At 41.4% G+C, this 12,505-nt stretch overlaps 1 protein-coding gene across 2 annotated transcripts in view; it reads right to left on the bottom strand.

Annotated features, from left to right (window-relative positions):
- Window positions 1–11,867, bottom strand: part of gtpbp4 (GTP binding protein 4) — a 36,665-nt gene extending 24,798 nt beyond the window's left edge. Inside the window, exons 1-6 of one of the 2 annotated variants that reach the window (XM_078537349.1) lie at window positions 11,302–11,867; window positions 6,187–6,357; window positions 4,982–5,085; window positions 3,713–3,849; window positions 3,497–3,597; window positions 2,031–2,123 (exon numbers count right to left, since the gene is read on the bottom strand). In XM_078537349.1, the coding sequence (XP_078393475.1) occupies window positions 2,031–2,123; window positions 3,497–3,597; window positions 3,713–3,849; window positions 4,982–5,085; window positions 6,187–6,357; window positions 11,302–11,349 (654 nt within the window). In that variant the 5' untranslated portion in view covers window positions 11,350–11,867. Of the gene's footprint in view, window positions 1–2,030; window positions 2,124–3,496; window positions 3,598–3,712; window positions 3,850–4,981; window positions 5,086–6,186; window positions 6,358–8,111; window positions 8,237–11,301 lie in introns of those variants that run through there. The other variant, XM_078537350.1, reaches the window with a different exon arrangement.
- Window positions 11,868–12,505: the final 638 nt, after the last annotated feature.

Raw genomic sequence — 12,505 nt, 5'->3', positions numbered from 1 at the left:
TACATCACATCTGCTGGTTCCCCTTTATCTATCCTGCTTGTTAGCTCCTCAAAGAATTCTAATAAATTTGAAGTATAAATTCTTGTTCCCTTTATATTTGATATTTTTGTGAATGTGCAAGATGAAAAGCTTCAATAACATGTCTTCTTTCAGCAATACTCAAGCTCTGTACACCAAATGACTATGTCTATTAAGTGGCACTTTATCGAGTGCCTTTTGAAAGCCCACACAATCAACTGCACAAATCAATTCTCTCCGCTACTTCAAAAGAACTCAAGTTAAATAAACAAATGTGATTTACCTTTAGCAAATCTGTGCTGGCTGTCACTTTTAACACATTTTTCCAAGTGATAATTAATCTTTGTATCAGATTTTGTCCCTAATTTCCTCACCACCAACATTAGACTGATTGTCCTGTAGCTGCCTTCATGTCCATCTCCCCTCTTTTCTGAACAGGGATATGAAATTTGCAATCTTCCAGTCCTCTGGCACTGCTCCCATATTGAAGGGTATTGGAACATTATGGCTGAGCATTTGCTTACTTCACCCTTACTTCCCTCTGCAATCAAGGATGTGTTCCAAACTGTATCCAGGTGACCTTTCTACTGAGTGCGCTCTCAACCTTTAAAGTACCTCAACTATATCCAATTTTATCCTGTTGAATTTATCTTCCACCTCCACCTTTATATAGTGAGATTGGGAAGACAGTGGCATAGTGGCAATGTCACTGGGCTAGTAATCCAGAGGCCCAGGCTAATGTTCTGGGGACAAGGGTTTATGTTCCGCCACTGGTAGCTGGTGGAATTTAAATTCAATTAATTAATTTTAAAAAAATCTGTAATTGAGAGCTAGTCTCAGTAATGATGACCATGGAACTATTATCACAAAAGCCCATCCCTTAAGGGCCTTGGCTGTCCTTACCTAGTCTAGCCTACATGTGACTACAGACCCACAGCAATGTGGTTGACTCTTAACTACACTCAAGAGCAATTAGGGATGCACAACAAATGTTGGCCTTACCAGCAACACCCACATCCCATGAAAGAATTTTTTTTAAAAGCAGCCTCTTCATTAGCACTCAGCCATGCCTCCTGTCCCCACAAGATGATCTCTTTAGTCCCTAATCAGCCCATCTTCCCTTGGCTACCTTTTTACTATTTATATATTTATTAAAAAATTATTTTTGGGTTTCCTTTTATGTTATCCAGTAAACTATTCTTATACACACTCGGTCTCCCACTTATTTCCTTTTCCAATTCTCTTCTGTACTTTATGTATTTAGCATTGGCTCCCTACTGTATTGTGTTTCGCTTCTCATAAGCCTCCTATTTCTGTTTCATTTTAATCTCCATTGCTTTAGTGGTCCGGAGAGTTCTAGTTTTGGATGTCAATCCTTTCCCCCTTTTGGGAATTTGTCTATACCTGAGATATCTTCCCCTTGCAGTCCCCCCCATTGCATATTAACTGTTTTATCTGCCATTCTTTGATTCCAAACCACCTGGGCCACATACCCTTTCAATTCATGAAATTAGACCTCCTCCAGTTAAATATATTCAGATTTGATTGTTCTCCGTCCTTTGATGTAACTGTTCCAATACATTTATGAACCTGGGAAATGTTACAACCTTAAAATATTTATGTTGTTAGCAATTTTCTTGTATTATTGTGATGTTATTTTCCAAGTTTAGACCACTAACTTATGCTGAAATTAAAACAGATGTCTGTCCCTTCAAGGTCCCTCTATTTGCTGTAAAGAGCGACAGCCTAAAGTCAATTAGAGGATCATTGTTTCTCTATAGATTGGCAGCTTTCTACATCCGACTCCTCCTTGAGGTCAGAAAAACAGCAGGAAACTGGTAACCTTAATGCTTTACATTTATAGGAAAAGTTAACGAATTCAACCACACATTTATGTATGAACTTTCACAGTACACTTTTAAAGTACAATATACATATTAGGATTTTATGCTAGATGTGATTGTTTATAGCGTAAAATATTTTACGTATTTTATAAGTTCGCAAATACTAACCTGCCAGCGCAGATACTTGTAATCCATATGTCCCACAAACAATGACTTTGTGGTAAAAGCATAGGGTTGTACTTCAACATCTGCCCGAGTAATCTGTAAGCAAACATCGAATTAGTTAATATATCCATCCTTTTAAATACAAGATTTTAATACAAGAATCTGAAATATCAAAATGAAGGTGTGGGGGTAATAAAAAACTCATATTTGGCTTAGTGCCTTAGAGGCACCCTGAGATCTTGATAAGGATTAAATACTTTTGAAGTGTAATTAGTTTTTAGTTAGACAGCTATTGTCCCACAAACAGCAAATGAGGTGAATGTCCAGTTTGTTTTTCTGGTGGTTTGTTCACTGGAGCAACTTGGTAGAACTCCCTGCTCTTCATCATGGGACCTTTTAAGTCCGCCTGAAGAGGCGGTGGAAGTTTGGTTTAACAACCCATCCATAAAACAACACACCTTCATGATTTCATACTCCCTCAATGCTGCACTAAAGACTTATCAACCTAAATTAATCTGCTCAAGTCCAGGAGTGGAATATGAACATGCAACCTTTTGACTTGGATTGAAATGCCACTAACTGAACCAAACTTATGACTGACAGACCAAAATTGGAAAAGCTTGCATGCTGGGTCATAGGCCTGGAGATGAATGCAGAGATAGGGCTGAATGAGACCAATGGGAGTCAATAATAACACAGGAAAAAGAAAGCTCCCACTCAATGATACTTAACATGTGGATGAGGTGCCAATCAAGCAGCCCGCTTGATTGGCACTCCATCCACAAAAATTTACTCCCTTCACAATCGATGCACCTTGGCAGCAATGTGTACCATCTACAAAATGCGCTGCAGGAACTCACCAAGCTTCCTTCGACAGCATCTTCCAAACCCACAACCACTACCATCTAGAAGGACAAGGGCAGCAGACAGGTGAAACACCACCACAAGGAAGTTCCCCTCCAAGCCACTCACCACCCTGACTTGGAAATATATCGCTGTCCCTTCACGGTTGCTGGGTCAAAATGTTGGAACTCCCTCCCGAGCAGCACTGCAGGTATACCTACACCACATGGACTGCAGCGGTTCAAGGGGGCAGCACACCACCACCTTCTCAAGGGCAATTAGAGATGGGCAGCAAATAACAAATGCTGGCCTAGCCAGTGACGTCCACATCCCATGAATGAATTTAAAAAAAGCTTAAAGTAAATCTGCCTGGCAAGCAAATGTACGTTTGCACTATAGCCTGATGACACTATTTTACAGCTACCAGTTTTGGATCATAAATGTAGTATGGCTACAAACTTGATGTCAAGCTCCATAGACATTAAACCATCCCTAAGATAACACTGTTATTGCACTGAACAAACTTCTCAAAAGAACCAGAGCAGCTTCTGAATGACTACTACAAGCTACTTATTTAATAAATTGGAAGTTAGTTATATGCACCATTTTAGTTAAAAAAAACTCACCTTGTTAATAAAGCTGGATTTTCCAACATTAGGGTACCCACATAGCAACAAAGTCCTCGTGTTGGGATCAATAGATGGCAGACGAGAAAGATGTTGCCGCACTGAAAGAGAAGTGTTCAGATGCATATTCTATGGGTTTTGAAAGTCATCTCAAAAATCTCTAAACAAAATTCTCTTGACCCCTAATTAATGAGTACGTGAAAGTCTGTCACTTACCTTGTTCCAAATACTCCAAACTTTGTTTCTGTCGTTTGAGAATAGTACACATGCGCCCTAGTGCCGCACGCTTCAGCTGTTTGCATCGGTACAGAGAATCGCCATACTTCATCAGACGCACATAGTCCTTAGCAACACTAGTTAAAAATTAGATTTTCAGTTAGTTTCAACCAAACATAGGAATATAATATTCTGAAAGGAATTCTTAAGAAAAATATCAGGAATAGATCAAAAACAATCTTTGACAGATCTAATCTAAGCTGTTCATCGCTAAATACAATTCATTTAGTCATGGGGCAACAAATTGACACATTTAAAAACATTTGCATTACTCCATCGCTTGCAACAACTTGTATCATATAACACCTTTAATGTAATAGGACTTCCTAAGGCACTTAATTTGTTAAATGTACAGAATCTCAAGCCTGGGTTAGATAAATGAACATCCCACTGGATTTTTTTTCAGATTTTGCAACAGTAACACAAAAACCCAGTACTGCGACATAAAGCTACTCATCCAAAAGTTGAGTAATTATCAACATAAGCTGCTAAAATAACTATTTAACAATTTTGTCAATTCTGCTTGCTGAGGCATCCCCCATATTTACTGTGTTATTTTTATGGGTTTTTTTTCTACGTAACCCAAGATAGCCCAACTTCAACATCTAGTGCCTATTCTTATTTCTTCTTCCTGCTGGTTCCTATAGTCCACTGTGGAGGTAGGTGCAAATTTCAAAAAGGCAGGTTCAGTTGGCTTACTTGGAAGGCTGTTGCAAGCCAAGTGACAGAGTAAAACAAAACGGGGCACAACCGCATCACAGATACAACCAAATAAACTTTGGACATGTTTTCATACAAACATGGAATGGGACATCTGATCTAAAGTACTGGAAGTATTAAGGTTTTAAAATTACTTTGATTTTGCTTCCTTATTACTTCTAGCTCTCCTTTTAAAATAATAAATTGCGGATTATCTGAATTACAAACTGTCACAACCATCAGCAAGCAAACTGAAGCTGTGCTTCATCGCCTGAACAGTCATGTGAGGTGATTATTTTTTCTTTGTTGAGATGGAACACAGCTGCAAAGTTTAACAAAGGATTTTTCTGGAACAGAGATTTCAAGCATCACTTGACTCAAGGAATTAAACCTGCATGCTCAAGATTGAAGCCCAGCACCCTTCACATCCAGGTCTCTGGTAGTCATTACAGCAATCCAACCATTTTAGATAACAAGCATTAAACAAACAGAAATGAATATAAATCTTACTTGTCAATGAGGTTCTTTGCAATGTTAATCTGCCCTAATGCCAGCTTGTAGTGATCTTTGTCATACAGAACATTCATCAAATCAGCATAAAAAGGGTGGATGTCCTGCAAAAAAAACAAGGTTTGACCATTCTTCAAAGTGCAATTCATTTTCAACACTTCAATGTTTTCAAACAGATCATTTTAAATCAAATTTCAATTAGTATTATCTGACAAGTTATGTTTTGAAATAATGGAGATTTTCAGTACAGAGTAAGGTTTGAGCCAATTTACTGGAGATTTTTAAGTTGAAGTTCTCCAATTTTATCATCACAACTAAGCAAAATGCATTACTACAGGATTGAATGCCATCCCATTCACTGACATCATCTGTCATATCACCCACTGGTTATAGACTTAATAAGCATTATGAAAAACTTACCTTACACATTCATGATTTTTAATGAGAATCAAAAATCTTTCATGCTAAAAATCTTGTCAACAGATGCACGTGTATTGCACCCAAACACACTGCACATTGACATTGTGCATTTAACACGTGCATGACTGCACCCAATTTCGACACATATGCTTGAGATCAGCTTTGCATGTGGACTGGATTGTCAGGCCAATACTGTCTGGACTGTGCAGCAACTGACAAGGCAACTTTATTTACTTTGTTTAAAATAAAATAATACACAGGAATCTGTGGCGTTCTGGTGGAAATCATCAAGCATGTATATGTAAATACAGTGGACAAAATTTAAGCAGGAAATAGCTGTGTATTCAATGGAATTAAAATAAACTGTTTATTAGACTCATAGAAAGCTACAGCACAGCAGAATGTCTTTTGGCCAATCACACCTGTGCAGGCACTAGGTTAACCATGACCACAATCACATCTGAAGTACTTTCACCAAGTATTGTGGCTATATGGAACAGAAGAATATTAAATATTGGCAGTAGTATTTCACACCCAGGATTCCCAAAAATAAGCCATTTTACATCAAAAATCAACATGAACACCCATCAGTGAGTTCTCAAATATTTAACATACAGAAGTTTAGCTTCCCTTCACTGAATGAAAAGCTATGAATGGCCAACACATCAATTCCATAAGTATTAGCTGGATATGTTGAAAGAAAAGTAACTTAAATTATTTATATCTAAAGTAAAATAAGGTGTCATTCAGCATTATTTTGAAGCTGCCACACAACAACAACTTACATCAAGTTTTGGAAAATCAGTCAGAATCAAGCTGAGGCGATCATGATAGTTTTGTTGAGTAAACTTAATCTTTCGCATATAGAAGTGACGAATTCGATTGATTTGATAGTTTTTGTGAATCACAGTTGGTGTCTTCCGTTGGGTTTTTGACAACGTCAAGTCAATGAAATCCTGAATGAAAAAGGCAGAATATTTTGACCAGTCCAATGTGTATGTTATTCCTTAAAATTATCACATTAACAGTATTTCAGTATTTTTTGGAATTACTGACATAGTGCATCTTGAAATCTGCCAACATACAATTTCTAACTGCAATGCAAACTTCACTTCTTAAACAAGATGAAAACAACCTGAAGAGGGTGCCTTGAGCCTTTAAAATGAGGTTTTTGAAAATTCATTCATGAGATCTGGGAGTCGCTGGTTAGGCCAGCATTTGTTGACCATCCCTAATTGCCTTTGAGAAGGTGGTGGTGAGCTGCCTTCTTGAACCGCTGCAGTCCTGTGGTGCAGGTATACCCATAGTGCTGTTAGGGAGGGAGTTCCATGATTTTGACTAGGCGACAGTGAAGGAATGGCGATATATTTCCAAGTCAGGAGAGTGAGTGGCTTGGAGGGGAGCTTCCAGGTGGTGGTGTTCCCATGCACCTGCTGCCCTTGCCTTTCTAGGTGATAGAGGTTGTGGCTTTGGAAGGTGCTGTTGAAGGAAGCTTGGTAAGTTCCTGCAATGCACCTTGCCAATCAAACAGGCTGCTTTGTCCTGGATGGTGTTGAGCTTCTTGAGTGTTGTTGGAGCTGCACTCAGCCAGGGAAGTGGAGAGTATTCCATCACAATCCTGACTTGTGCCTTGTAGATAGTGGACAAGCTTTGGGGAGCCAGGAGGTGAGTTATTTGCCGCAGGATTCCTAGCCTCTGACCTGATCTTGTAGTCACCATGTTTATATGGCTAGTCCAGTTCAGTTTCAGGTCAATGTTAACCCCCAGGATGTTGGCAGTGGGGGATTCACCAATGGTAATGCCATTGAAGTCAAGGGATGATGGTTAGATTCTCTCTTGTTGGAGATGGTCATTGTCTGGCACTTGTGTGGCGCAAATGTTACTTGCTACTTGTCAGCCCCAGCCTTGACATTGTCCAGGTCTTGCTGCATCTGCTTCAGTATCTGACAAGTCGCGAATGGTGCTGAACATTGTGCAATCATCAGCAAACATCCTCACTTCTGACCTTATGGTGGAAGGAAGGTCATTGATGAAGCAGCTGAAGGTTGGGCCTAGGACACTACCCTGAGGAACTCCTGCAGTGATGCCCTGGAGCGGAGATGACTGACCTCCAACAGCCACAACTACCTTCCTTTGTGCCCGGTATGACTTCAACATCTGGAGAGTGTTCCCCAATTCCCATTGACTCCAGTTTTGCTAGGGCTCTCCTTAATGCCACACTTGGTCAAACGCTGCCTTGATGTCAAGGGCAGTCACTCTCACCTCACGAGTTCAGCTCTTTTGTCCATGTTTGAACCAAGGCTGTAATGGGGTCAGGAGCTGAGTGATCCTTGCGGAACCCAGACGAAGCGTCAGTGAACAGGTTATTGCTAAGCAAGTGCTGCTTGATAGCACTGTTGATGACCCCTTCCATCACTTTATTGATGGCCAAAAGTAGACTGATGGGACGGTAATTGTCCGGGTTGGATTTGTCCTGCTTTTTGTGGGAAGGACATACCTGGGCAATTTTCCATATTGCCGGGTAGATGCCTGCGTAAGGCGCAGTAATGTGCCTTCAGCATTTTGTATCAGCCAATGCTGTATATTTTGTATTAGGAATCTTTTCTAGGGCGAGTTGAAAATCACCCGAAACAAGTTCAGCTGGAATTGGAAATACAGCATGGGAAACCAGGGCTGTGATACGACAAATTAGAGGGATGCTCACACTTACCAACTTTTGCACAGCTGGGCTAGGCTGAGTGATCTCTTTCAGTACCGTAACTTTTGTTTGGTTCTATGGTTCTAGCTTTATATTGTTTTCAATGCATTTAATATAGCAAATCATCCCCAAGTCTTTCAGAAGTGAAATCAGAAAGAAAATGAACATCAAAGGAGGAAAAAATAGACGTTGGCGATCAATACCATAATTAAAGATACATATTAAGGGGGAGAGGCAGCAGAATTTAGGGAATTCATTGCCATGAGTGGTAATTAGGGAGCTGAAACCGCAGCTATTAATGGTGGGACTTTGGAGGAGGCTCGGGGGAGTGCAAAAGCAAAAAAGAGGCCAAAGCCAGAGGAAGGAGCGTTTGGGGGTGGATTTTAAGAGCACCGTAACTCCTGTCACTGACTGTAAAGGTATAAGGAACAGTTGCACAAGTGAACTCAACCCACACTGCGGCTGTCAACTCATGCGCATATTCTCCCAGCAAGATTGCGGGTGCGTGCCATTTCATTCCCAGGCCAGTTTAATATGACAACTTGAACCAATAAACATTTTTTTTCCTTCTGATTTATTGGAACAAGTTGGAAAGGTTTTGTGCAGGGAGTTCCTACACAGCACAGTTAGCTCACTTGATAGATAATGGGACTCTTAATCCCAGGGTTATGGTTTTGAGCTCCACATTGACTAATAATTTTCTCAAGTATTTTGTTCAAAATACTTTTTTTTTAATTGATTTTTAAAAATTCGTTCATGGGATGTGGGCATCGCTGGCTAGGCCAACATTTATTGCCCATCCCCAATTGCCCTTGTTCAGAGGGCATTTAAGACTCAACCATATGGCTGTGGGCCTGGAGTCACATGTAGGCCAAACCAGGTAAGGACGGCAGATTTCCTTCCCTAAAGGACATTAGTGAACCAGATGGGTTTTTTACAACAATCGGCAATGGTTTTGTGGTCATCATCAGACTTTTAATTCCAGATTTTTACTGAATTCAAATTTCACCATCTGCCATGGTAGGGTTCAAACCTGGGTCTCTGGAATAAAAGTCCAGTGACAATACCACTATGCCACCGCCTCCCCCAAATGGTAATTTACCAATGGTAATACGCCACAGTTAAAAGAAGATAGTTTTAATTTCCAAGGCTGGTTCTCATCCAAACTAATTGGTTGCTGGGGAAAGAAAATATCAATTTCTGCCATTTTAAGAATCTAACTGTGAAAATGGTTGCCCTCTTAAGTATTAACTGATATGGTTGCAAAGGTGACAGTTATAAGACACCAGCTTGCAAAAATGTATAGTTCAGTGACAGAAAGCACTTAAAGCATCTCTCACTTTAAAAGGCCTGATGCTGACACTGCATCTGCACATGCACAGGAAGTGTGCTCCTGGTGTTGCAGTACAATAAATACAGCCTTTTTGGAGGTTACAGAGATAGGTGGTTTTAAACATGAGGATGAGAATTTTAAAGTTAAGCTGCTATGAACAGTGCCTTAATAGGTCAGCAAAAACTGAGGTGATGAGTGTGCAAACCTTGGTACCATACAGGGCAGTCATCAAAATTTTGGATGAGCTGAAGTTTACAGAGGGTGTAGAATGAGAGTATTTCTCCAGTTTCTCATGATGCCCCTCATAGTCTATCTAAACGTGTCCTAAGACCTACACCTCCTGTCCCTTGACCCTATTCCTACCAGCTGCCAACGACCTAACTTCCCACATCTGTTCCTGAAAATCCATGTTTGACTCTCCAGTCAGGTTTGCATCCCTGAAACACAGCACTGATACAACCTTAAGCTAAGTTACAAACTACCTGCTGTGCCTGATCATGGAAGTTTTTACTGATTCAAAATTCACATTTCATCAACATCATAACATAACTAATGCTGATCTGTTACACTAGAACTGTACAGACATCCATGACATAACTATAATCATTTTCCATTTAAATATAAAAATACACCTGAAAATTAGTTAGCCACAAGGTAGTTGTGGTTGCAATAATTTTCTTAGCCTTATGATCACTAGGTTCGTTTTGCATTTTACAAAAGTGGAATAGTTAGACATCTCTTTGATGTCATCAAAATCATTACTCCTGGGGCAGTAAATGTTTTAAGTCCAAATACACAATATTCTTTCATCCAACTTCTACAATGAAAATGTAAGATCATAACAAATGGGAGCAGCAGTAGACCTAATGGCCTATCGAGCCTTCTCCGCCATTCAATACGATCATGGCTGATCTTCGGCTTCAACTCCACTTTCTCGCCTACATCCCGTATCGCTTAATTCTCTGAGATAGCAAAAATCTATCTCAGCCTTCAGTACATTCAGCGATGGGACATCCACAACCCTCTGGGGTAGAGCATTCCAATCCTTGGAGTGAAGTAGTTTCTTATCTCAGTCCTAAAGGATCGTCCCCTTATCCTGAAACTGTGACCCTGTGCTCTAGCTTCCCCAGCTGCTCGGTGTCAAGCCCCAATGTATTCTTTTGAAAAATGAAAAAGAAAAGGCAGAACAAAATTAAATCTGCTTTCTGGAATATATCATTTTGGCAAATGACGGACTGGCAGCTACTTAAAAAAAATGTCATTCAGCTGGGCAGTGAAAACCAACATAAGGCAGCGAGCTGAAGATTGCCTCAACAGCCTGAGGAGGAGGAGGAGGAGGAGCCTTGTGACAGCCCTCATGGCTTTTCCAACAACTGGAGGGCGTCCCTTTAACCGGAGGACGGAGCTGAAGGGAAATTAACTGGGGGGGGGGGGGGAAAGAGTGCAGTTATTCTGAGCATGAAAAATGTCTCCACTACCAACAGTACCGGGAAATGAAAAACGTATAAACTTTAAACAAATATCCCAAATGAAAACCCGCAGTTCGCCCAATGACAACTATCAACAGTTTATAAAGACTGTTTCCTGGGGGAAGGGAGTTTCAAACTCGAACGCATTAATAATAACCATAACCTGATCAATGATTGCCCCACCCCCCTCTCCGGGTCTCTCTCTCCCCACCCCCCAAAAATCCCCGATCCCCGGAGCCTGGGGCCGCACTCGGCTCGGGTATTGAGGGGGGAGACACGTGTCCGCGGCCCTCAGCCCAGTTACTCCCCGCGGACCAGCCGCCAAGCCGACCCTTCAATGTGTCTAACGCACAGCCGAGTGTGTCAAACAACCGCCCAGCCCTGAGCCGCAAAGACCCACCTTGGCGGTCGGCACCACCGTGATCTTCTTGAAGTTGTAAAGCGCCATGGCCGCTCGGAGTTCCACACCATCCACCCGGGGAGAGGAGGAGGGGGGGGGATGGGAGGAGGAGCCACCACGGCCCAGCGGCGGCAAGATGGCCCAGCTCAATCCGTCCTCCCAGCGGCGAGGAGGTACAGCGCCGCACTCCTCCCAGCGGCGAGGAGGAACAGCGCCGCACTCCTCCCAGCGGCGAGGAGGAACAGCGCCGCACTCCTCCCAGCGGCGAGGAGGAACAGCGCCGCACTCCTCCCAGCGGTGAGGAGGAACAGGGCCGAACACTTACTCCTTCCCGAACGTACAAGTCACTTTTAAAGGGGAAAGCCTCTGTGCATTTGCTCCAGATGCTTCCAACACATTAATTAAGGTTGGTGGATCGCACAGGGATAAATTCAGTCACACCCTCTCTCAATCTCCAACCTCCCCAGGCGCAGAGGCCTGGGGGGTGGGGTGGGTTAGGATCCATCAATGGCCAGAGGAGTGTTTATCAGTGATGGTGACTGCAGCAGCCTGAGGAGGAAACCCGCACACCCTCCCCAACCTGCTCCCACCCATCACCTCGCTTTCTTTGTAAAATTATATTTATATTTAATTATTTACCATACACTAACTCTTAACAATCTTTGCATGGAGTAAATTGCTGACAAGGGAAAAGCTGACATCAGAGTGAGAATTCTTAAGCAAGCCCACTGTACTCATCATAACTGGTCCACAAAGGCTGTGCTCACCCATTGATGGACCAAATCTGAGCGCATAAGCTATGAGGAAAGATTAAAGAGGCTTATGCTTTACAGTCTGGAGAGAAAAGATTAAAGGGAATAATGCCTCCTTGAAGTATATAAAATATTCATTACTATAGATAAGGTGTGGACAGATTGTTATTGCGATGCATGCGAAGAAACAAGAATTAGAGGACATAAAATAATTAACTAAAAGCAAATTGAAAGAAAACACAGATCGCACTTCTTTAAGAGTGGAGAGTCCAAACAGGTTAAGTCGGGGGGGTTGAAATTAAGGTTTTTCAAAGTACACTTAGATGTTCTGATGGAAGAGTTAACATACAAGGGGAACGGTAGCAAATATTAACTATTCTGTCTAGTTTCACTTTGGTGGTTATCCTTTAATTCAGTTATAATAATAGTTTTAAAAACTAGCTAATTGAAAA

Source organism: Cetorhinus maximus, chromosome 3, assembly GCF_964194155.1.
Source record: "Cetorhinus maximus chromosome 3, sCetMax3.hap1.1, whole genome shotgun sequence".
NCBI lineage: Eukaryota > Metazoa > Chordata > Chondrichthyes > Lamniformes > Cetorhinidae > Cetorhinus > Cetorhinus maximus.
This window is presented reverse-complemented; position numbering and strand designations above follow the sequence as displayed.